Here is a 25254-nt window from a genome sequence, read left to right on the forward strand (position 1 = left end):
GACATTAAAAAAAAAAGACCAACACAATACAATTACTAAAATTACTTTTTTTTTTTTTCTTTTTTTTTTTACTATATTGACTTACATTGTATCGACTAAAAAAATATGCAGAAGAAAGAAAGTCATACAGGTTTGGAAAAACATAAGGGTGAGTAAATGATAGCATAGTTTTCATTTTTGGGTGAACTATCCTTTTAGAAACTATTTCTACCAGTTCTAACCCATAAAAGTTAATAAGCTAATGCATCTACCCAGGTTGATACAATAATATTAATTAATATTTTGACTTATCTAATTAAGATGTTATCACAAATCATGTTTTTATAATTTATGTGATGAATTCAGGACCTTACTCTCAAATGTTTTAAATTAACACATAAAACAGATGGTGATTTAGGGATGAGGTTAAGATTATAAAGATTACATTTACATTTACATTTAGTCATTTAGCAGATGCTTTTATCCAAAGTGACTTACAAATGAGGACAATGGAAGCAAAATCAACAAAAGAGCAACGATATGCAAGCACTATAACAAGTTTTGGTTAGCTTAATGCAGTACACGTAGAAAGGTTTTTTAAATCATATAATAAATAAAAATAAAACAGGAATAAAATAAAATAAAATAAAAAGATAGAATAGGAAAAGAATAGAGCAAGCTAGTGTTAGAGGCTACTTTTTTTTTGCTTTTGTTAATTGTATAATAAATAAAAAAGAAAACAAATAGAGTACAAAAAGATTAGAGAAGCTAGTGTTAGTTTATATATATATATATAAAACAAGCTGTTAGTAAATAAATAGAGTGCAATTTTTTTTTTTTAGAATAAAATTAGAATAGAGAGTGCTAGGGTTAGAGGGTCAAATAAAGATGGAAGAGATGTGTTTTTAGCTGATTCATGAAGATGGCTAAGGACTATGGCAGGTCATTCCACCAAGAGGGAACATTTAATTTAAAAGTCTGTGAAAGTGATTTTGTGCCTCTTTGATGGCACAATAAAGTGACGTTCACTTGCAGAACGCAAGCTTCTAGAGGGCACATAAGCCTGAAGTAATGAATTTAGATAAAGGGGTGCAGAGCCCTGGTTGGCCCTGGGTGGTTTTGTAGGCAAACATTAATGCCTTGAATTTTATGCGAGCAGCTACTGGTAGCCAGTGCAAATTGATAAATAGAGGTGTGACGTGCATTCTTTTCGTCTCGTTAAAAATTAATCTTGCCGCCGCGTTCTGGATTAATTGTAAAGGTTTGATAGAACTGGGTGGAAGACTTGCCAAGAGAGCATTGCAATAGTCCATCCTGGACAGAACAAGAGCTTGAACAAGGAGTTGTGCAGCATGTCCAGAAAGAAAGGGCCTGATCTTCTTGATGTTGAATAAAACAAATTTGCAGGACCGGACAGTTGTAGCAATGTGGTTTGTGTAATTTATCTGATCATCAATCTTAACTCCAAGGTTTCTGGTTGTTTTTGAAGGAGTTATGGTTGATGTGCCTAACTGGATGGTGAAATTGTGATGAAACAATGGGTTTCAGGGAACCACAAGCAGTTCTGTCTTGGCAAGGTTGAGATGAAGGTGATGGTCCTTCATCCAGCAAGAAATGTCTGTTAGACAAGCTGAGATGCAAGCAGCTACCGTCGTATCATAAGGATGGAATGAGAGGTAGAGTTGAGTGTCATCAGCATTGCAGTGATATGAAAAACCATGTTTCTGAATGACAGAACCTAATGATGCCATGTAGACAGAGAAGAGAAGTGGTCCAAGAACAGAGCCCTGAGTCACCCCAGTAGTTAGATGTTGCGACTTGGACACCTCACTTCTCCAAGATACCTTGAAGGACTTATCTGAGCGATAAGACTTAAACCACTGGAGTGTGGTTCCTGAGATGCCCTTTGCCAGTAGGGTTGACAGGCGGATCTGGTGGTTATCCATGTCAAAAGCAGCGGACAGATCCAGCAAGATGAGTAGTAGATTTTGTCGGTGTGTAAAGAAAATCAATGCATGGATTTATCCCTTAATCCTTTGCTGAATCTATTGAATTTTATTTTGTGTTTTATTTTTTGTTGATGATTTAAATGTTGTTTTATATTGCCCATCCAGATGCCCACATAACTAGATAACTAGTAATCTATTTTCACAAATCATGTGAAGTTTTCCTCAATAAAAGCGATTGCAACTTGTATTGTGTGTGTGCATGAGGATAGAAAACTTAGGCCTATTTTTCTTTTATTTTTAATTTTGTAAAGAAAGAAACATCTTAACCCCCTGCACTGCAGATTGCTTTCCCATGCATATTCATATTCATGAATGAGTATTGATGTGTGTAAGAGATGATTGTAAGAACAGGGAGGGACTTTGGTAAATCCCAATCTGATTTGATTAGAAACTCTGCAAATCCCCCTCTGCCCCTGTATGTGCCCCTGCTCCCACCCTGCTCTGTTGCTGTCCTACAAACCCACTTCTTAATCCTGAAGCTTGTTTATATCACAGAATCATGGACAGACCGCCTCCAACACAAATCCGGATTTTCTATCCACCTTGTACAAATGTCCCCCACAAACAAATCTGATTGTAGGCAGTTGGACTGACTGTAGTAATGAACTAGTGCTGGGCAAACCCACGCTGCAGGGCAGGGAGACACTGCAAATGCAGGCTTTTTATCTAAATTTTAACTAAAGCCATGTTGTTAGATCTCTACATTGGAATTAGTGCTATCAAACGATTAATCATGATTAATCGCATCCAAAATAAAAGTTTTTGTTTACTTTATATATGTGTGTGTACTGTGTATATATTTATTATGTATATATAAATACACACACATACAGTATACATTTTGAAAATATTTACATGTATTTACATATTATTATATATTATATATAAATATATTAAATATTTAAAAATGTTTCTTATACATGTATGTGTGTGTATTTAATTATATATACATAATAAAAACACAGTACACACACACACACACACACACACACACACACTACCTAAAACAAAAACTTTTATTTAGGATGCAATCGTTTGACAGCACTAATTGGAATACAAGGGACAACTGTGCTGAACTTTTATATTTCTCACATGACACAACTAGAAAATATATAATTGAAATGGTGCATGGTGCAGTACTTTAAAGTGAGCGATGTCTGGATTGTGAACAAATCGAGTCAGATATTTTCAAGGAATCGGTTAACGAGCATTTACAGTGAACTGAAGATTTGTCTAATTAGGTAAAAATTATTTGTAATAAAAATAAAAAATTGTATTTAATTTAAATGGCTTATCAAGGCTGCAACAATCTTAAGTGAGACACATAGCGATAAAGAATCCTTATTAATAAATCTTAATTTTGTTTAGATTTTATTTAAATTTATATAAACTTAACTCAATTTGTGTGCCTAGTCAACAGAAGGATGTCAGGAGCAACGTAATCTCGACATTACGTAAAAGAATCATTTTAAGAGATTCTGTTCAAAAGAAGCGATTCACGGAAATGATTCGGACTTCTCATCACTATGACGAACTGCTTGAGTCCAAAACTTTTTTTCCTTCTGTTCTCATCTTGCGCCCCTCCCTCACTGCGAACCCTGACACTAAAGTCGTGACTGTCCACCGTCTACCCAGACCATACGACTCCACATGCCCTCTGTATGTAATAACAGAGAGTTTATATATGCATTTCGACCATATTGTCACAACTTTCCAAGTTTCAAGGAATTTGGTTTAATGAAAGTATGCGCGCTCCCGCCAAAGCGCAGCATCAGCACCACTATCTCTCGCGCGCGCCCGCCTCTAGCGAGCGAGTCTATCGCCATCCCGGCCGAGAGAGTTAAAGTTGGCGAAAGGACGGATAAACGATGCTGTACTGTCCGGTGACGAAGAGAGGATAACATTTGATTTGCTCATCTAATAGAGACTCCATCTCCCGGAGAGGATGGATATCAAAATTCTTGCCCCGAGCCTTTTACTCTTTCTCGCCTTTCAGCATTGCTCGTCACGTAAGTCAAACCGCAGATGCAAAATGCAGTGCAAATACAGTGTTTCTTATTTGCTATGAACGTGACTGTTATTCTCTATCAGGACAGGTGCATCAGTAAAGCTATGACATAATGATTTTGATCTCAAAATTGCGATATTTGAAGCGTGTATTGTTTAAAATCAGGGCGAAATTGTAAAAATTGTTGCTAATCCGTATTTAGATGAATAAGTCAAGAGGGTTTCGGCTGAAAGTAAAGCACTGTTGTAGTCCTGAGTCCGGGCTCGCGACTTTGCCTGTGTCTGTTGGCTCTTTCTGCATTGCAGTGCTTCTGCGCGCTCACTTGGACAAGTTTCTGCATGGAAAGGTGCGCCTTGCGCAGGGGACACGTGCGAAGGACACACCGTTTTGCTGTTAAACAGAGACTCTTGAAAGCATGTATTCGCGGAATTAGCCGTGTCTTTAGTGTCTTAATGGGGGAAAAGTTGAGATTGTCGGTGTATTGGAAATGGCGTGGCTCGTATTGCGTGAAGTTGCTTGTGGGAGCAGCCCTATGCGGAGACAGAGGGCGGGCACATTAACTCCCCGAACTCCCAAATTCACATGACGTAGAACACTGCATGAGAATCCTCACGTAAGGTTACCTTCAAGGCAGCATTTAAATCCTCAAACCACAAAATTTGTCCTAACACAATCAGTATTCTATTCTATGATTTAATGAATCTCCACAAACACCACAGTTAGGTTGCGATTTTGGTGCAGCAAGAAAGCTTGTGATATTTTATTTTGTATGTACTTACATTTATTTCGATTGTTTAGTCATTCTATAATTAATGGTGCATTTCATGTATGTTGATGATAATTTTTTTTCTCATATTTCATCTATAAAGAGAACGCATATTATAATCTCACACCAATAGCACTCTGTTTCAGTTTGCTTAAAATTACCCTGTTGTCCCTTAAATTACAGTTCTTGCAGTGTCTGTTTTTAAATTAGTGAGTCTGGATTTGCAAATTAATGAAAAAAGTTACAGTTAACATTATTTGTTAGATTTCTATGGTTTAAATGCTACATTTTAACATTTAAAAATGAGTTTAAATTACATTTTCTTAAAATAGTTTATTTTTCTTACGTCAGCAAAAGTTCTGACAAAGTCCTGGATATCCTTGTTTATATATCAGCTCTAATATTACATTTGCTGATATTAATTAGTGACTGTTTTTCAATACAGTGTTAGCATAAACCATAATAGCACATTGTATCTTGAAACAATGAGGTTTTGTGAAATCCCAAAAGTGGTCTTTTGCTAGGCTCCCACTTCACTACTTTGAGAACAATGAGAGCTTCAGTATGACGTATTGTGTAAAGAAGATAATCCAGGCAGCACTGAGCAGGGAAATGAGACAGAACAAACAGCGTATTTGGAATAAATCTTTGGAAGGGAGTGGAAACTGTCCAAACTGAAAACGGGTGCTCTCTTGACACAGAAAAACGCCTTGAAAATGATATTGTTATTGAGATTGAAGATGCCATGTCTGTCTGTAGGCTGATTTTAGGCAGCGTGGTTTGTGAAATGATGATAGAGAGTGTAAATGGAGTGTTTTGGAATTGAAATTGGGCTACATATTAGATCCAGAATAGAGGAAGGTGTTAAAGATTCAGGCACAGGTTTGTGTCTATTTTTAGTCTGTGTCAAGTGGGTGTGTGCGCTATGTAGAAAGATGTGCTGCGGTGTCTTAGATTGACTCAGTATTTTGAAGTCCTTTTTGAGCTTTTATTTCATTCAAAGAACGCCACCTAGTGTGCTGCAATCCTGTTATGAATAATTCATACCAACGTGACCCCCCCGTTTCTATTCATCATGCTAAAAATGTAACTATAGCCTCTACACCTATATGATAATCAAAATCTCAGCTGGCCCAAAGAGATTGATCTGAATTAGCAAACTTAGTCTAGACCCATGTGTACTGTGGCCTACTCCCAGTGATGAAAGATAGCTCATGTGTTATGCACACGATTCTCCTACAGCAAAGTGCTGCATCAGCCTGCAGAGACTGGGGGAGTGCCTGTGATTCAACACATGTGTTACAGAGAGAGACAGAGAGAGAGAGAGAGAGAGAGAGAGAGAGAGAGCATTCAAGGAGCTGCATCACATGTGTCACTGTTCTCTCTTATCTTTGAGTGGAGAGCAGCCAAGGTCTTTGGAGGGAGAGAGGAGAAGGAACAACTGAGAGTTTAAAAAATAATATCACAAGGGAGTGAAATGGAACAGTTTAAAATTTCAACAAGGCATTTTGCAAAAATTAGAAACACCCCTTTGTGAGCACAGATTTAGTGAGAGGGAGCAAGAGACTGGTGACTTATAGGTTATCAAGTGTTAAAGGGTTAGTTCACCCAAAAATGAAAATTGTCATTAATAACTTACCCTCATGTCATTCCGAACCTGTAAGACCTTTGTTCATCTTTGGAACACAAATTAAGATATTTTTGATGAAATATGAAAGCTTTCTGACCCTCCCAAAGACAGCAACACAACAGAAATGTTCCCATACCCAAACATAGCAAGGACATCAGTAAAATAGTCCATGTAACATCAGTGGCTCAACTTCAATTTTGCGAAGAACAGAACTAAATACACAAGCAAATGAGGATAATTGATAAGACACAGGTGAACAAAATGAGGAAACCAGACACGAGGAAAACCAGAAAATCAGACACTGGGAAAACTGGGTCAAGGAACACATGAGGGATGAAAACACAACAAAAAAGTCCATGGGTGTGATGCAGTGTAAGAGCCTGATAGCCCCTCCCTTTCTACTACGTAAGGAAAGCTTTTTAAATTTTTTCGCTTAATCCTATAAAGCCTGTACTGTATCATGTTTGATAATGTTTATTCATGTTTTTGCTATAAGGAACTTAATGGTTTTTATGAAGTAAATACAGGAATAACTTTAACTAATATTGTTAGTAATATTTTATAATGAATACTTACTGTACTGAAGCAGCTAGGTTTATTTGATTATCCATAATCATGTTAAAATGTGAGTATGATACATCATCTCTTATTTGTATTGCATTGCATTATAATATATATATATATATATATATATGTGTGTGTGTGTGTGTGTGTGTGTGTGTGTGTGTGTGTGTGTGTGTGTGTGTGTGTGTGTGAGTGTGTGTGTGTGTGTGTGTGTGTGTTCAACTGATATTTACATGCATTTTATGTAAGCAGTTTGCTGTGCAGTTAGAAATATTTCATCAGATTTCAACAGCACCAAATTGCATATATTTTCTCAATAAAAGCTTAATGTATCAAAAATGATGCTCAACAATTGCAAAAAAAAAAAAAAAAAAAGGCTTCATAGGTTTAAATAAATGTGTTATCTGGGAATTTGAAGTGCACTTCTTCTTTTTGGATTGTTCAGTGTGAACACACTATACTATAAAATGGCATAGGATAGTGCACAAGTACACAAATTGAGACACACCTCTTGTCTTAACCAGATTGTAAAGCAGAATCGCCTGTGACCTTCACAGAGAAGACAATCCCAGAATGCAATGGGAGAAGTTCATTGGGGGAAAAAAGAAGGTGAACAAAACAAGGGTGGTTTATATTTTATAAAATACTCTAAATTATTGATTATAAATAGCCCAGTGTTCACCCGATTTGTATGTATGCTGTGTTTTTATGATTATTAAGGAATTGCACTGTGCAACATGCTAACATCATGCTACTGAAATCGATGGTGTGGCAAGCGTGCTGTGCTGTTTACAAGGTGTGCACAATTGCTGACTGAGTAGAGCATTCTGAATCCATCACTTATTAGCTTCCATAACAGTAAGGATGCTCCTTTAGAAGGCAGCTGCCTATGTGGGCTGTGGAAAGCAAGGTAGCTCACTAGTAGGTTTTGGAACAGAGCTTTTGTATTTAAATAGGCGAGTTTTGTACAAGCATGTCTATGTGCAAGTCTCTGCATATATCTCCATGACCCTGTCATTGCTTATTCCCAGTTTACCTCGCAGCTCTCCTGCACTGAGTGCTTTAATAACTGTAATGCTTCTCCTGCAGGGCAGGCACTCCTCTCTGCTCTGCACTGCTGCTAGTGGTTAAAGAATAGCACAGGGTGGAGATCATTGATCTCAGAGCTGGTGAAGAGGGACAGACAATCTCTGCATCTCATATTTTACAAAGATAGATGGGGCTGGGTTACATTCAGTCGATTAATTTATCTGCCTAATGTGAATCAGAATACTGCATTGCTGGTGCTGGTGCTTTTGGGACAGTGTGGAAGTGAGGCTAATCTTAGACGAGAGCCTTCAACATAGATATTGACATGGATTTTTAAGCTTATGCTTATAGCACTATATTATTGTATTTGCATTATTATGATGATTACTTCGAAATGTGTTCAAATACTGATTATTGATATATAGATTCATACATTTATTTTAATATAATATATCAATGTCCAAATACTACAGATATCATAAAATCATAAATTCAACAGCATGAATAAACGTCCCCTTTGACTAACTGTGAATCAAGGCCACATTCTAACCAAATCCACACACACACACACACACACACACACACACACACACACACACACACCTTCTTTGAACAGCCAAGGTCATTCTCAGTCAGCATGTCTTTCACTAGCGAGTCATATCTCAGGAAACATATGTGCAGCTCTTCCCATGGATCAGCTGGAATAAAGGAATATTCACAGGATGTTTCCATCACAAGCCATTTCCTTCAGAAGCCTTTCATAATGGAGTTCATGCCTTGATGAATCCGGCTAGTCAAAGGCTGAAAGATGACAGAGCAGGGGAGTATAGGATTTTTTAAAGGGTTGCTGTGAATCTAGATGACTCATGCAGTATTCCGTTTTGTTCCTTGCTTTCTCTCTCTATCTCTCCATTTCTCTCTCTCTTTCCATCAAACTGTTTCTTTCCCCTCACTGTTCCCTCACTGGAAGTTGCAGTGGTCAGAATACTAATAACCTCTGCTGTGTTAAGCAGTCTGACTCCTGCAGTCTCGCTACAGTTAATACCTCATTGAGAAATACACACAATTATATAAGAACATTACATAATGGACTTCTGTTATTTTAGAAGCTATTTATAATCAAACAAATTAAGCCTGATCTGATCATTAACTGTATTTTCTTAAGAAAACACTTACATTGTAAGATTGTAAAATAAGACGTTAAGTTATTAATGTAATTTCGGGAGGAGTATGCCCATCTAATCTTGCAATTAAAGTATAAAAGACAGCCTCTTACCACTTCCATTGTTAGTTCTTTCAGCATCCCTCCTCCTCCCCATTTTCTCCTTTTATGCATATTAATTAATTTACTTATTTATCTTTCTGTCTATAGGGGGCTATCGGAGCTCGAGTAGAATAGTCTCCCTGAGCCATTTATTGCAGACATCAAGCCAAATCTGTTTACCACTAATGCTAAGTTTATATGGGCACACAAACTCGTGAATTTATTTATGAACCATTCTTCTCTTTAAATACATCCCCAATGGTGAATTTATAAGACTGATAAAATTTCAGGGAACATTTTTAGCAGTATGTTGTCATTGTTGCGGTGTAATTGACCTTGTGCATGGAGTTTGATGGACAGGCAATCTGACCAATCATAATGCTGAATCTTTAGATGTTCATTTGTTCAAGCATATTGCAATATAAAATTTAAAATTCAATGATTTTAAGTCACAATTACAAGATAACATAAGATCTTGCCACCCACCCACCCCCATCTCTTTTTCTTAAACTTACATATGCCTCATAGGACCATAATCCTTCCTTGCAAACACATTATTCATAAAACAGGATCTATTAGGGAGCCCCTAACATTTGGCCCCTAACAATCTCCATAAAGCACCTGAAGACACAACTCTACTCGAAACACTTCATTATCTTCATACACATCTTCTAAATGGCATAAATAATCTCTTCATTCTCCTTTTTTTATTCTGTAAAGCTGCTTTTACATGATCTGCAATGTAAAAAGTGCTAGATAAATAAGGGTGACTTGACTTGACATTCAGTATTCTAACGAATCCCATAAAAATACTACTCTACTGTCTGTATGCTGTTTGCTTGTGCTATTCTGTAGAACCAAATGAACTATGATACTACTATGTTGTACTACTCCTTAACTTGATGTTTATTTGGATAAAAGCATCTGATCTGAATAAATGTGAAAGAATACATTGTTTGAGGTGGAGGATACAGTATGACTTATGTTGTTTGTAGACCAATGCTATCATTTTCTCCATGAATTACAGGGCCTTTTTGTCTCTGTCCACATGTCTGTGTCTTTCCTCTTGGTTGTCTTTTCATCTTGTTAGCTTGTCAGCAATCTATCTTTATGTCCTCTTCTCTTACTCCTGTTGGTTTGCGTGTCGTCTGTTGTTGGAGAGGTGAGGTGGATGGGCTGTGAAATGTGATGTCTTTTGGGCAGATGGCTTTATTAGAGCTCTGTTGAGAGGGTGAGATTGAGTTGGGTTTATCTGACTCTGCCGTTTAGATTAGGCTGAAATATTGCCCGGTCTAATTGAAGCAGGGATTTGTTCCAACAGAGGGACTGATGAAATGCCACGGCAAGACTTGCTAATATTTATTTTATATCTGTCCACTAAAACACACACATATTTTTGTATGATACAACTGTAACGCCTGTTTCACACATGATTCATTTGCAGTGCACATTTAGGTGCACATTTAGTATATGCAACTGATCCTCAGCTTCTTTATACCACAAATAATCTATTCGTTCTCCATTATTTTGATTTTAAATCTAAATGTTGTTGAAGTTACTAAAAAAAGGCTTTTTCAGCATTATGGACAGAAGATTTTTTTATAATAGAAACAGTCAGAAAAAGACCTGAAGGTGGAAGAGGAGGATGCCAGGACTTGAAGTTAAAAGCAACACAGCACAATAATACAATCTTTGATAGATGTATTTATGTTTAAACTCAAACTAAAATAAGTATGCTGTAAAAATGTCATATTCCATTTATTACTTCTTAGACAGATTTGTATATTAAGTTGCTCAAGCAAGTGGCAAAATATACAAACATGGTACTTCTTTGTCTGAGCTTACAGTAATTTGCTCTCAGTCTCGAAGATATATATGTTCTGTTGTTTGCTTTGGCTGTGAACAGGGTTACATGGTAGATTATATGCCATTTTCAGTACAATGTCAAATCTCCTTGTTCATTAGGTCTAGTAATAATCTCTGCTAGAACAGCCAAAGCATTACATTATGTTGACCAATAGCTGTTCCAGTCAATTTTTCACTTTGGAGAAATTGATATTTGAAATCACTGACACTCAATTCTCATGATAGAGTGGTTTTATTGCGCTTGCGGTGGTGCTATGAATTGGATACACTGTATATCCTATACCAGCTAAAAGATTATTTTTAATTTGAAAAACTACAACTAAGTTGGAAATATTTATTGCAGGTAATCTATGTACATAACTTGACAGTTTCATTGTGTTATTCCATTAAACTGCTATCTTGTGTCAGAAGTAAAAAAAAAAAAAAGCCTCATCTTGCTTTTATGATAATGCTTTTATGAAATGCTGTTGTTGTTAATTATTTTTAGGAATAATTTTTTTCTCTTTATTCAGGGCCATGCTTGGATCCGCTGATCTCTCCGCTCTACGCGTCCTCTTTCCATGCTTCCTCCAGATATAACTTTTTTTACTCTGCACACTTTGCCAAACTGTACGGTAAGTGACTACACCATAAAAAAAGCATGGGTTGCGGAAAGAAGTTTGAATAGGTCTTATTGAGAATAGTGAAGTGAAATAATATTAACCTCCTCCTCTGACTTTTAGAATTAGCAGATACATTGTAAGCCATTAAAATTAATAGCAGACTGCTGGATGGGTTCACTTTTGAAACAAAATACATTGCTGTTTGTAAATAAAAGCATTTGTAACTATATCTGACATTACGGAGCTATGAATAAAAAGAAAATAATATAGTGTATGAGAGAAAGTAAATGTCACAAAATCGCTTGAAACAGAGCTAAATGCTGCACTAAATGCTTACTTTTATTTTATTTTATTTATTTGACCTGTCATTAAATCTGTAAAATAATATTTAAATGAGGGATTCTATAGGCATACATTTAGTTGGTTCGTGGAGAAAAATAACAATTTGAACTTTTTGCTTCATTTGAAGTGCCAAAAACATACAAGGGATTTGGGAAATTTCTCTTTATTTTCTCCCAGAGGAGAACTCAAAAATACAAAAAGAATGTAGATTATTTAGATTTTTTTCAATATCTATCAATTTATGAATGCCCAGAATAGGGACCAAGGCCCTACCAACCATAATGGTTCCTGCAGCCCATGACAAGAATGGCTCATGAATGTTTCTTATTAACCGAATTTCTCAAGTGTTTGTGTGATGATGCATTTGTAGGTAACTTTGGATAAAAGCATCTGCTAAATGAATGAATGTAAATGTGATGATGTAGGGAGCAGCGGCTGGTCTCCATCCCCTCGGGACAGGCAGCCATGGATGCAGATTGACTTGGGGAGGAAGTATCGTATCATGGCCATAGCTACTCAGGGTACCTTCAACTCTTATGACTGGGTCACCAAATACATGCTGCTGTACGGGGACCGATTTGACGCATGGACTCCATATGTCATGAAAGGAGGCAACATGGTAAAATAATCTTTGTTTTATGAGTGTTTGAATTTAGAGTTTACGTAAGTTTTTGATGTAGGATTAGTCGTAGACGAGAGAAGCGTTTTGTTTGTTAAATGGTGCGTGACATTCATGGAGCCTCTAATATCAGATTTGTGTGTCTCTCAGACGTTGCCTGGCAACTGGAATTACTACCAGGTGAAGAGGAACGTCTTTCATTATGCGTTCACTGCCAAACATCTGCGCATCTATCCCATGGGCTGGAATACTGAGAACGGAGGCAAGATCGGCCTTCGCGTAGAGTTCTATGGCTGTCCTTACGGTAAACAGCACACTGAGTTACTGGCAACAGCTTATGTTTTATCAGCTGCCAAGAACTTTATCTTAACATGATACAGAAAATCTCTTCAGTGTTTTGTAATAGAAAATATTTCTTTAATCAGTATTTTGGTCTTGTTTTCCAGTAAATATATCCATGTGCTTAAGAAGTAAAATGGCATAAGATCATTTTCAGAAGTCATTTTCCCACAGAAAGGGAACATGCTATATCATTTTAGTACTTTGTATCTTCTTTCAAGGATTTTTAAATATTAATACTGGAAATCATGAGTTTGTGTGTGTGTGCGTGCAGTGTGCCAAGCAGAGTATAATTTAAATGTTAATATCTTTGCACTGCAAAAAAAAAAAAAAAACCTTATTTTTTTTATGGATTATATATCAATCACTCATACTTACTGTTTGTTATTTTTTATTAATTGAATATTCTTTTGTAAATTCAACAACTATGAACATTGTCTTATGCTAATTTATGCAAGCTAGAACCAATTAGGGAGACACTGTGTACCCCTTGATGATCTAGGTTCCCATCGCTCAACTAGTAGAACTAGACATACTGGCTTGTCAATTTTGTGTTTGGTTTTTAAGATGAAGAACATCTTCCAATACAGTTTTTGACAGTCTTCTTCATACTCTTTGACCTTTGACCCTAACAGACTCATATGTGATGCAGTTTGAGGGTGATGACATGGTGGCATATTCATTCCCACGGGGCAGGATGAGGACACTTCAGGACCACTACGCTTTAAACTTTAAGACCTTGGAGAAGGACGGTATTCTCCTGCACAGTGAAGGTCTGCAGGGAGACTCCATTACTCTGGAGCTGAAGACTGGACGCCTCTACTTACATATCAGCCTGGGTAATGATGACAAATCTATCTGTCTATCTATCCATTGTTTTATCTACAATCACAGGACATGTATTTCTGCTCTTTTTCAGGGAGTAGCACTGTTCATAACACCAATGGGATGACCACCATGATGCTGGGAAACCTGCTGGACACTCAGCACTGGCACTATGTCACCATCAAGCGTTACGGACGAGAGGTTAACTTCACCTTGGACAGCCAGACTGAGACTGCTGTCCTCAACGGAGAGTTCCAGTACCTTGATCTGGACAAACAGGTGTTATGTTGGATTAAACACACAGACTATTAATGCACACTTCACTAAATGACTCACATTTGTTCAGAAGATTTAAATGAAGAATCAGTGTTCCCTGCATCCTGATCACAGCAATTATCCATTTCTCTTTAGATTTATGTTGGCGGCGTGATTGAGAAAGACGTGCCCCATCTGCCTGGTAAGGTTAACTTCCGTGGCTGCATGGAAAACGTCTTTATTAATGGAATCAATATCATCTACAAGACACAGTACCAGGAGCCTGAAATCCGACTAGCTCCTAAAAAGGTAGGTTGAGATTTCCTTAAATTCAATGAATGGCGACTTTAGATAGCAAAAGCCAAATCCCGGACATTTTGGGCAATTTAGAAATCCCGGCTGGACGCATTTTTTTAGGTCCAAAAAGAGGACTTGTCCAGGGAAAAGAGATATTATGTCACATTTGGATGACCACTGTATTGCTTTTGCAAAATATTTGCAATATTAATTTGCATATTTCCATCTTCTCTTCTGCCTTTCTTCAGAAAAAGATGCTTTATACTTGCCGTGATCTCCTCTGGAAGCCCATGACCTTTGCAGGACCCAACAACTACCTGCAGCTCCCGGGCTTCTTCCGGAAGAACCGTCTAGCAGTGAAGTTTAAGTTTCGCTCATGGGACTACACAGGCTTATTGATGTTCACCAGGTTTGCAGATGAGTTGGGCTCTCTGGAGCTGGGCCTCAGTGAAGGACAAGTCAACGTCACTCTAATGCAGCCTGGAAACAAGAGATTACGCTTCGCTGCAGGTATGATTGAGGATTGTGCCCATAGTTTTCGTAATGACATTTTGAACTCTGTTTCTTTAAGAGAGGACTGAATGGAGCCCTTAAGTCCAAGAGTTTAGCAGAACCAACACCATACAGTACGGTAAATATTATCCTGTTTTGTCTTGTCTCAGGGTACCGTCTCAATGACGGCTTCTGGCACACAGTAGACCTGACTGCCAAAGACAACTTATTAACTATCACTATAGATGAAGATGAAAGCTCACCACTGAAGATCACCAACCCCTTCATGGTTCGTACAGGGGACCGCTACTTCTTCGGGGGTAAGTAACAGAATATAAGGAGGATTAGTCTGTTATGATTCAATGCCACATGACTAAAACTGAGTGACACTCTGTAAAACCGCCTCAAAAAAATCACTGTGAAACAATGTTAGTGTTTGCAATAGTATGCATGTTTCATGTTTTACATAAATATGCAGATGCCATAAATGCTACATTATTGTTTCTAATCTATACTAAATGTGAATGTATTCATTGCCTTTCAATTGCATAGCAGATAACTAGATACATTTTTCATATCTGATATGCTGCAGGTTGTCCTAAAACCAATAACACGGCACGCTGTGTGACCAAGCTGTCTCGCTTCCATGGCTGCATGCAGCAGATCTTTATAGATGATGAGCCGGTGGATATAGATGTCATGCTGCAGAGGAAATGGGGCAGATATGCCGAAATCCTGCTGGGCACCTGCGGAATCACTGATAGGTGTGTGTTTGTGTGGGTGGGTTTTGGCAACACTGTCCTCGCAATTATAGAAGCATGTAAAATACAAAATGGTTTCATCAAATCAGTAGCTCAGCTCTTTAAAAACGATATATATCAATGGGAAGTCACCACCATGATCTGAAATTTTTCTTTATTTCTTACGTCAAAGTCTAATGCCTTAATCTGTAATAGGCAATCAGGATGAACATAATAATAAAAATGTAAGTGCAAAAAAAAAAAAAAACTACAAATATCTAAACATTCCTAAATCAAGATAGATTTACTTTACTTTGCTATAAATGACTTATTTAGTCTAATTTTTTGAAAAACAAATCAAACTGATCTGAAACAAGAATAAATCTGTCAGTGGGGTAGGACAGTAATCTTGTTTTGCCTTCAAATTATTTATTTTTTTTCCCTACAGACAGATTTTTATTTCTTGTTTTAAACATAAACTCACTTCATTTTTATAGATTTAAAAAATATATATTTATTAATATTTTCACAAGTAATTGTATCTTGATTTACATAAATGTAAGTATTTGTACTGGATTACAAAATAAAAATACAAATAAAAATGGTTTTTCAAAGTGTCAGTTATTGTCAAAAATATTAATAACAATAATACAAACATATAATCATATAGATGCTCATAAAGGAGAAACAAAGCCTCGCAAAGGAGAAAAACAAGATGGATTTATCACTGATAAATCATAAGATGAATTAGTTTTCTGGTTTTGATTCATCTCATATTAGTGTCACCTGCAAATCATATTTTGTACAATATGCAACAACAGTATTGACAAGAAAACATGACATGCCCAATGTAATATCTTGAGACGTGCATTATTAAAATGTTGACCATCTCTTGTTTTTGTTTTTCTCTCAGGTGCAGTCCAAACCCTTGTGAACATGAAGGCAGGTGTATTCAGTCCTGGAATGACTTCCTGTGTGTGTGTAACAACACCGGCTACAAGGGGGAAGTTTGTCATAACTGTGAGTATCCTTCATTGAGGAGATTTCTCTGTATTGACTTTTTGTTGGTGAAACATGAGAATTAAGCCTCTCTCTCTCATCATCTCAGCGGTCTACAGGGAGTCATGTGAGGCCTACAGACTGAATGGGAAGTACTGGTCAGGCAACTACACCATAGATCCAGATCTGAGCGGACCACTGAAGCCTTTCACCGTCTACTGCAATATGTGTATGTATGAAGTAAAACAGAAGCAATTTAGAAAGATTTTTCACAAAAAGCTGAGGTTTATCCTATAATATTTTCAGTGCAAAAATCATGGACTGTTATTGAGCACAACCGCATGAAAAGCACCAAAGTGAGCGGCTCCACCATGGATCGACCGTATATTGGGGACCTCCAGTATGTAAATGCATCGTGGGATGAAGTCACTGCCCTAGCAAACACGTCTTTATACTGCGAACAGTGGATTGAGTTCTCATGCTACAAGTCACGCCTCCTCAATACTCCACGTAAGTTAAAAAGTTTGAACAATGACAGGTACAAATCAGTATGTGGAATATCCTCGGTCATTTAAAATCATTGATTGAAATGAATGGGATAATTCACCCAAAAATGAAAATTCTGTCATAATTTATTTACTCTCATGTTCCAAACCTGTATGAGGTTAATCAGTGCTTCTCAAAATGTGTCTTTCTGAAGACGCTCCTAGCCACTCTAAGTACTGTATGTGATTAGTTCATATATGACTCCTGCACTAAGTTCCAAACATTCTGTAACTATATGAGATATTTAGTGTAAAATTTAACTAATTATTCACTGAAATCCTCATTATTAACTCATTATCCACTGAAATTCTTAATCTCTTGCAATCACCAGCATTCATGGGACCAATTCATGAACGAATCATATTTTTTAGCTGGATCTTTTCAATTAATTGATTAATGCAGTACACAAGACTGCTCTGAATAATTTGTTCACAAATCAAACTGGTCTGGTTCTGGAGTTCAACTTACTGATTCAAAATCTAGTCAAAGCAGTTGACAGCTCACTAGAGGTACATAGTAATTAAAGTATTTGTGTTAGTAATGACTTATGCCTTGAAAAGACAAAGAATAATGATACATTTATTATGTTTCTTCTTCTTTTTTAATTGCATTTATTTTTTATTTTAGTGCTTGGCATCCCCAATTCTAATTCATTTTTATTATATTAAAAAGAGTTGATAGGGTGTTCTTCAAAAACCTTTTGCATTCCACAATAGAAATGAATGTATTTAAATGTTGTGTTACAGTTTACTCTATAAGCAGACATCACTATGTAGCTAAAATATAGCATAGTAGAATAAAAAGAAGAAGAAGAAGAAAAGGAACTATAGCTGTGAATTTTAGCTGGCTGTTGAAGTATTGATCTTAGCTAGGATCTTAGGGCAATCAGTGCAAAAACACTAGATGGTCTGACTCAGCTGAACTGCCAGGAATTTGAACATAATTAGTGTCACTGACCTTCTCAGCTTTTTTCTCTGCTGAGTAACTCTAGGAAGCGCATCAGTCAGCCTTTACCATTCAAATGAGTTTACGTAGTAGTAGGTATGCACTGAATGTTACTTTGGTTTTATTCATTGTTGTAAACAGATGGACGGCCTTACACTTACTGGATTGGTCGGCATAATGAGAGTCATGAATACTGGGGAGGAGCTTTCCCTGAAAGTGGGAAATGTGGATGTGCTGTCAATCAAACCTGCACTGACTCCAAGTACTGGTGCAACTGTGACGCAGACTACCGCCAATGGTGAGAATGAATAAACAAATGAAAACATTTTTTTTATTATTATCTAAGCATGCCTTTTACGATGTCTGTATGGTGGTGTCTTATATTACTAAAGATAGAAAAAAATGGACCTCAGGACAATGAGCTACAGTATGCATGTACTTTTTATATACTATGTATAAAACTATGTATACATGACTGTTCAAAAGTTTGGTGTCAGTAAGTTTTCCAAAGTCCAAATCCAAAAATAACACTGATCATACTGAAGACTGGAGTAATGATGCTGAAAATTAAGCTTTGACATCACAGGAATAAATTACATTTTAAAATATATTCAAATTAAAAAAAAAAACAGTTATTATAAATTGTACTAATATTTCACATTACTACTATATTTTTAATCAAATAAATGCAGCCTTGATGAGCATGAGATTTCTTTCAAAAACCTGAAAAAATTCAAAATTAAATCTTATCAACCCCAAACTTTTGAATAGCAGTGTATAAGTACAAGCTACATATTAATTGATTATTTTAAAGGCTAATTTCCATTCACCAGGCACTCAGATAAGGGTTACCTGTCATTCCGAGACCACCTGCCTGTCAGGAGGATTGTCATAGGAGACACGAACCGCACCGGTTCAGAAGCACGCTACAGTGTTGGGGCACTGTACTGCCATGGAGACAGTGAGTAATGAAAGTTCCAAAGATAAAATGGATGAAAAGTCTGTCTATATAATAAGAAGCTCCTTTCTGACGTGTGAGTGAAGGGAAATGTACAATCATTTGATTTATCACAAAATGAACACAAAGCAAAGCAGCTTTAAATGAGCCTATATGGATTTATTTTGATGGTTGACTGAACATGATCCTCAGTAACACACATATAATTACCAAATAAATAAAGAAATTAGCATAAAATGTTGATTCTACTGTATATTTGCACTGATTTGTTATTGGGAAATTCTTCTCTTAGGGAGTATCTGGCACACTATAGCTTTCACCAAGCCCACCTATCTGACGTTCCCCACCTTTAAGCCCGGGACCAGTGCTGACATCACGTTCCACTTTAGGACCTACCGAACTAACGGCGTGTTTGTGGAAAGCTCAGATGACCACCTGCGTAATTTCTTACGAATTGAACTCAATTGTGAGTGTTGTTTCCATGGCAGAGGGACTGTATATCCCATTGTAATTCCTAAAAATATATGCTGTATATCTGCTGATTCTGATGTCTCCTTAAGCAGTTTCTGCTTAAATTTTCACAGCTACAACTGAGGTGATTTTCATTTTCATGGTGGGTGATGGGATTAGAAATGTGACCCTGCGCTCTCCTAAACCTCTCAATGATAATGAATGGCACTATGTGGAAGCTGAAATCAATGTGAAGTTGGCACGTCTCAAGGTTGATTTCCTGCCTCCGGCCATTCACAAGTTTCCGGGCCAAACCTACATCACTATGAAGTTCACTCAACCCCTGCTCGTAGGTAAGAATCATAGAGCTGGAGTTTCTAGCAGAGTTTATATGAAAACATTGCTTTAAGCAGTTGATACCATGCATCTGTATTCAGGGGCGGCCAATCACACCTTAAGGCCTTTTCTGGGTTGTCTGCGTGGGCTGAGGATGAACGGGGTGCCTGTGGATTTGGAGGGTAAGGTTGACGAGAGGACTGGGATACGTAGGAACTGCACCGGAGCGTGTCTGAACGCCTCCATACCGTGTCGAAACGGAGGCCAGTGCATTGATGGCTACGCTTCATACGCCTGTGACTGCAATAACACAGCCTTCGATGGCTATTACTGTCATTTAGGTGAGTTAACACACATTTGCATATGCTTTCTCACACTTATGCTGGCACAAATTGACATGGTGCAAGACAGACTACAGCTGTTTCCTAATAAAACATATGCAAATTTGAAATGATATCTTTTCATCTTCATCTGGGGAAAGACTAATTATTACAAATGCATTTTAATTTCATGAAACCATGATTAGGAGATTTAAAGGATCAAAACTGATTCAAGTGAAGGATAAAAAATTAGAGGAACAAGCAAACTGGTGCCTCTGAGAATCTGTTAAAGAGAGACTCACTGCCTGAAAAATAGAGAATGACAGACTTTGGCTTTTGTGTGCACTTTCCATTTTAAGCATCTAAATCCAGACTAATAGAGAGGGATTTGCCTGTTCCGTGAATTAAACTGCATTTTTTTTGATAATCTGTGTGGGAATATTTAAGATTTTTGTCTTTGAGCTGAATTTTTTTTTTTTTCAATAAATCTCAATACACTCACCTACAGGATTCATAATGTGCTCATGAGGTATAATAACTTAATACTAACTTCTTGTACTAAAATATTATACAAACTGTTACAAGTCTATTCTTTTCGAATCTAAAGACGTGTTATTATGATGAACTTTCTCTATCAAGGATTGGCCGTGAGACATGACCTGACATAAACAACACTGTGATCTCTGCTTGTGTCACATCCTTTTAGATATTGGGGGATTCTTTGACGTGGGAGCGTGGTTGCGATATGACATCCGCAAAGAGCCGATTTCCTTTGACGCGTGGTGGGCGAACTTTTGGATAGAGCCTCACTGGCACAACTTCACCCTCGGCTACAACACAACAACTGATGACATAGAGTTCAGCTTCAGCACTCTACAGGCCCCAGCTGTGCTGCTGTATATCAGCTCCTTCAGCAATGATTACATTGCTGTCCTGCTCAAGAAAGATGGTAAACACACACACATAATCACACCGGAGCATACAAAACATTAGCTTTAGCACTGATGTCACCACCTTTGCAGGGACTCTTTCGCTGAGATATCGGCTTGGGATAATAAGCTACAAATTTAAGTTGACTGACAGAAACATGGCCGACGGCTTCCCTCATTTCGTCAACATCACCCGACACAACTACACCATATGGACACAGGTAGGATCTCAAACTAGATCAAACTATATCTAGAGTTATTAGCATAGCAAAAGTGCACTGTTTGTATGTGTGTTTGCACCTGGATCTAGGTGGATTACATGGATCCATGGATTGAGAAGTTAATACCGGGAGAGATTCCCAGATTTGATTCACCAAAGTCTATATTCTTGGGTCGAGTCATGGGTAAGATGAGCATATTTATCTTAACTTGTTGCCTGTGGATGAAAAGTTGCATTTGATAGATTGATCTGATTTATTTTCTTCTTCATAGAGGTGGGAGGTGTCGACTATGAAATTCAGAGGCACAACAGTCCAGGTTTTATGGGCTGTATATCAGGGGTCCGATATAATATTTTTGCTCCGCTGAAGGCTTACTTCCGACCCAATGTAACCAATCCACCGGTGACGACTCAAGGCTATGTGGTGGAGTCTAACTGTGGGGCGTTTCCCCCCGTTTTAGGATATGTACCTTGGGAGGATGACCCCTGGTTCACTGGCCTGTGTAAGACTGCACATCATGATATTCACATGATTGCCTTCTAACAGACACTACCGTTCAAATGTTGTTGTTGTTGTTGTTGTTTTGTTTTTGGAAAGAAATAAATACTTTTATTCTGAAAGGATGCATCAAATTGATAAAAAGTGACAGTAAAGACATTTATGATGTTGCAAAAGATTTCTATTTCAAACAAATGCTGTTCTTTTTAACTTTCTATTCATCAAAGAATCCTGAAAAAATGTATCAAGGTTTCCACAAAAATATTAAGCAGCACAACTGTTTTCAATTATGATAATAACACAGTTTTTTGAGGAGCAAGCAAGCATATTACAGTAGAAAGATTTTTTTTTAACTGTTAATTTTGTGATCAGATCAATGCAGCCTGGTCAGCGTAAAAGACTTCTTTCAGAAACATTTAAAATCTAACCTCAGAACATTTGAAAGGTTGTGAAAGTTAATAAGTGCAGGGTTATATTACAAGATATGGTCCAATATATTTACTTTTAAGCAAGTTATTAGTGTATGTACTGTAAAAGGATTTGTTTCATCTAATGATTTTTTTTACTCTTATAGTATATGATTATTGTACTTTACACTGTGATTAAAAGTTGTTTTTAACCCACAATGTTTTTTTTTTTCTTTTTAGTCTTTTATTACATTCATGATGATGTTACCCCACCTTGGATGACACGTAAGTTTACAGTCACACTCATTTTATTATCTTGTTTTAAAGCATATATAGCGCTATTTTTTATTCCTGAGATTTGCACCATCCTCCTAATAAAAGTGACAAAAATCCCCCCAAAACAATTTTTAAAATGTATTTATACTAATGTATTCTGTTCTTCTTGCTTTTCTTTGTCTTTTATTCCTATTCAGCATTTTGGTCAGTACTGCAAATCATGCTGATCTTCTGTTTGTGATGCTAAAACCTGTTTTTAAAATCCTCTTAATTTGCAGAACACAGGATTAGGGAACATTCATGGGAATATAAGCTTCTGCATAAAGACAATCTTCTGCACGTGACAGAAATTTGGTATAATCAGTGATAAAACATCATATAAGGATAATATACTGTATGTGGAATAAGCGTCAGATTTATACAAATTTCAAAATATGTCACTGTTACATTAACCTGTTAATTTTTTTTGTTGTTGTTGTAAATGTTTTACAGAACTTCTATTATAATACTAATGAGATCATTTAAAAATGAAAGACTGGTCAAAACAATACAAGACCATTTTTCAAACACTTACATTTTCCTAAAGATATTTATCAGAATCCTTGCTCATCATTTGCAATTATCCATTATTGCTTCACTCAAATCCTCTTTTTTTCTAACTGTCTGATTGTCATCTCTTTTCTAGGATAAACAAGACTTGTTTCTCCCACACATACACACACACACACACACACACACTTAATCCTCCTTAACAGTGGAAGCAGCTCTCACAGCAAAACAGAAAATCTACAAGATGTCAAGATGTTAAAAGAACAATTCTCTCATCATTTGCTGACTCTCTTGTTGTTCCAAACCTGTATACTGTTATTTTGTGGAACACAAAAATAGAACTTTGAAGAATCTTTATGCTGCTCTTTTCCATAATAACAATAGAGTCCACCTCAAATGTTGATATTTTTGGTAAATCTTGGAATTTTGGTAATCATAAAAATAATCCATATCAGTTTGGTTGCATGACAATTCTCCATTTGTGTTTCAGAGAGAAAAATATGACAGTATACAAGTTTGGAACAGTAAATGGTGTCAAAAATGTTAATTTTTGGGTGAACTATCCCTTTAAAGCTTATGAGTACATTTGAGCTGAGAGTCAGCAGTCTCTCCTGTCAATTCTGCGACATGATACAAATTATGTTTAAGCCATCATTTGCAGACGGCTCAACTAGAGCACTGTAAGAGTATTAAGCTTAATGCTTACAACCGCTCTCTCTGTCTCTTTGTGTCATTTTCTCCACAGTAATCGTGACAGTGTCTCTGATGCTGCTCTTCCTGATCCTGTACGGCCTCTACATTTACCTTTACAGGTATAAAGGCAGTTACCACACTAATGAACCGAAGCAGCTGGAGTCCCCCAGCTCCTCTCGGCCTCTCACTGATACTCTGCGCAAGGATAGAAAGAACCTGCCAGAAATACAGGAGGAAAGTCCCAACGAATAACACAGACCGAGGGTTGTCTGGAGTAAAAGAGAGGAGTGCTGGTGTTTATGAGGGAGGTAAATGGTGAAAACTGAGGAATGAGTTGCAAATGTAGTTTTTTTTTTATGTATCTTTTGCCTTTATGGTAATGTAACTATATTTATTTTTCTGTCCCATTTTTTTACATTCTAATCTGATGTTTGGTGCTTTTGGCAAGGTTCAAAATAAGCAAGCTAGAGACAATTTACCATCTGATCAATGAGCACTAGCAGTGCAGGCCGAATGAAGTGCCTCAGCAACATTACAAGAAACTTTGAAAGATCGACCCAGGGTTCCCACGGTCATAGAGATTTCAGGAAACATCAGGGTATTTAAGAATTGTGATTTCCAGGCCTAGAAAACAGTACTGGAAATGATTACAATCATGGAAAAGTCTTGGAAATGTGTATTTTAAATATTTATACTACGGGGCCGTTGAATGCTTGAATCTGATTGGCTGATGAACGTTGTGAGGTAGTTCCAGGCAGCTCTCTTGACCGCATAACAGTTCCATATCACTTCGCATAGTTAACTGTAATAACGGAAATTAGCATACAGTACCTATATTGCACACAGGACTAACAAAAACAACAACATGACAGACGATTTTCCGAAAGTAAATACACATGACATGTCTCACTAGTGAGGTAATAACAGCGCTGTTTAGAGATGCTGCTGCAGAACACTGTTGAGGGACGCACAGAGGTACATTAGGCTACTAATTCACACAAGATCTCTCTCTCTCTCTCTCTCTCTGTGTCTCTGTCTCTCTATTTCTTTTTTTAATAACTTCATTAATAACTGCATTAGAATGCTATCAACAACTCAGGCGTCCATTACCAGCTTTAAAATGACGTTTTGGAACTAGCAAAAGAAGCATTGGATCACAATAGCGATTTAAGTACAAAAACCAGACGAATCCCTTTAAATATATCATCTGATCGATGTCTTGAGGTGTGGTAACCGTAGTATAATTGACTCCGGGCCATTAAATTATTAGAAAAATAATGCACACCCGAGGTGTAATGGCCACTCTGCATCACCACCTCAGATGTGCATTATTTTTATAATAATTCAATGGCCCATCGTCAATTATTCCTTACATATTTGTATAGTCATGACCATCACCATGCTATTTTATTGGTTAGAAATTAGATTTTTGTGTGCAGTCTTAATAAAATTGTTTTTACAAAATCATTATTATTTTTAAATATCATAAACAACTGGAAAA

At 37.0% G+C, this 25254-nt stretch overlaps 1 protein-coding gene across 1 annotated transcript; it reads left to right on the forward strand.

The window, feature by feature from the left end:
• Positions 1-3598: 3598 nt before the first annotated feature.
• LOC109050861 (contactin-associated protein 1-like) lies at positions 3599-24567 on the forward strand. The gene is made up of 24 exons (XM_042719867.1): positions 3599-3997; positions 11628-11729; positions 12485-12678; positions 12829-12982; positions 13653-13856; positions 13937-14121; positions 14254-14406; positions 14643-14904; positions 15057-15206; positions 15479-15650; positions 16540-16646; positions 16735-16854; positions 16932-17135; positions 18258-18414; positions 18950-19077; positions 19367-19540; positions 19659-19877; positions 19962-20201; positions 20887-21129; positions 21203-21330; positions 21420-21513; positions 21602-21832; positions 22476-22520; positions 23806-24567. The coding sequence occupies exons 1-24, from the start codon at positions 3934-3936 to the stop codon at positions 24003-24005; spliced, it is 3930 nt and encodes a 1309-aa protein (XP_042575801.1). The 5' UTR covers positions 3599-3933; the 3' UTR covers positions 24006-24567.
• Positions 24568-25254: the final 687 nt, after the last annotated feature.

The sequence above is a fragment of the Cyprinus carpio genome, chromosome B3 (genome assembly GCF_018340385.1).
Source record: "Cyprinus carpio isolate SPL01 chromosome B3, ASM1834038v1, whole genome shotgun sequence".
Lineage (NCBI taxonomy): Eukaryota > Metazoa > Chordata > Actinopteri > Cypriniformes > Cyprinidae > Cyprinus > Cyprinus carpio.